Here is a 1,717-nt window from a genome sequence, read left to right as displayed (position 1 = left end):
GTTTAGTCTTTCTAGATGGAGTGGGGTTTGGACTTTTGGAAATAAAAACCTTAGCGAAATGCCATGAGTTGGGTTTCAGTATTGAACAAGCTCTTACAAATAAAGAACCGTCAGCTAATTTTTTACAAATTGATGAAAATGGTAAGATTATTCTAAATCGAAATCATAACCATTATTTTCAAATCCAAGGGCAACTGTGAGATAATCACTTTTGATTCAAATTTGTTTTATCAGAAAATGGTCCCTAAACTTCTTTCATTTTATGTTGACCATGGACTTTAGTACCTTGAAAACCTAAGAAGTGATAGTTAATGGATCTCATTTAATATACAAATGTACCTGATTTAATGATTTTAAAATCAAATTTACAAAAAAAAAATTTTCACTGTATTAAATAAAATTTTATAAAAGTATACTATTGAACGTTATTTTTGAGGGTAACATCATTGTTTTCCTTTTTTACGTCAAGTAGGGGCTCGTTACAAAAGTTGACAAGATAGACACAAATTTTCCACACCTTATTAAGTTGAGCATGCATTGTGTTGGGAAAAATGGTACTTAATAGGTGATATTTTTTAATTATTCTGATGACTCTTTCGACGTGAATCCGTACACTAGTTATTTCTCTTGTTGCCATTTCTTCTTCATAGGGAAGTTGCGCTTTGTTACACAAAAAGGGGGGCATGTTCAGTGCAACTCCTTTATCTTTTAACAGCTCTTCAATCACGAATCCTCTATCGCTCATTATACTGTCTCCCCTCTCTAGTAAATTTAGTAAACCACTTCGTTCTGTAAGTTCTCTATCTGACATCCGCCCAGGCACCAAATCCGAAACCAAACTTATGAAGCCATTTGGCGTAATGCCTATAAGCCCTTTGGCAGTGTTATGAGTCTTATACGAAGACAGTGTATCGCTTTGGGTTCTGAAGTCATTTGGTTTTTCGATAAATAATTCCGAAGCATCCACCACAACGCGAGTTTTATGGTATTTCTCCTTGAGCTCTTGGGGCATGTACTCATCTACTAAAGCCAGAGAAGGCCAAATCTGCAACCTCGCTAGTCTTTGGTACAATAAATCGAAAAATGTTATACAAATGTTAGACACCGTTGACACTGAAACATGGAAGCGATATGACAAATCTTCTTCAAGAAGACCTACTTTCAGCCTACACAATACCGTGAAAAGATGGTCTTTAAAGTTTCTGGCCTAAAGGCTTTCACGACACTGGTGTACACCACGGTCTTCTCTCAGATACTTTAACTTCTTGAGTATTTAAATTTATAGCATCAATCCATTTAGTTCGAAGTGCTTCATTTCGGAAAAGTATTGAAAGACAGACCTGGGTTTCTGATAGTTGAACTTAAACAACTAGGAACACAACATCGTCACCCTACCATTATTATCGTTTGTTCCTAGAAAGGAAGCTTAATTAAGTATAAAACTTATAGAAATTTTACTTTGGATCTAGGGAATATAATAAACATCCATTATGAATGACTAACTTCTTTAGTATCAGTCTACTTATAATAAATAATAGTATAGACTTAGAGGCTTAGATATCAGGGTTAAAATTACAATGATATCTAAGCCTCGATTGAATTTTGATAAAAACACATGTTACTAACCTGTATAAGACAAAATCGAGGAAAAAATTATAAATTAACTTTGTTTCTGAGTTCCGAAGTTGAATGCTATAATATAAAATTGTGAGACCGG

The 1,717-nt window shown here is 34.1% G+C and overlaps 1 protein-coding gene across 1 annotated transcript; it reads right to left on the bottom strand.

The window, feature by feature from the left end:
• Positions 1-415: 415 nt before the first annotated feature.
• On the bottom strand, positions 416-1,012 carry LOC149946523 (uncharacterized). The gene has a single exon (XM_090170799.1). The coding sequence runs from the start codon at positions 1,010-1,012 to the stop codon at positions 416-418; it is 597 nt and encodes a 198-aa protein (XP_090026925.1).
• Between the last annotated feature and the right edge of the window lie 705 nt (positions 1,013-1,717).

This window comes from Leiobunum rupestre, chromosome 4, assembly GCF_980474605.1.
Source record: "Leiobunum rupestre chromosome 4, qqLeiRupe1.1.hap1, whole genome shotgun sequence".
Classification (NCBI taxonomy): domain Eukaryota; kingdom Metazoa; phylum Arthropoda; class Arachnida; order Opiliones; family Sclerosomatidae; genus Leiobunum; species Leiobunum rupestre.
The sequence above is the reverse complement of the archived record's forward strand: the minus strand, read 5'-3'. Positions and strand labels throughout refer to the sequence as shown.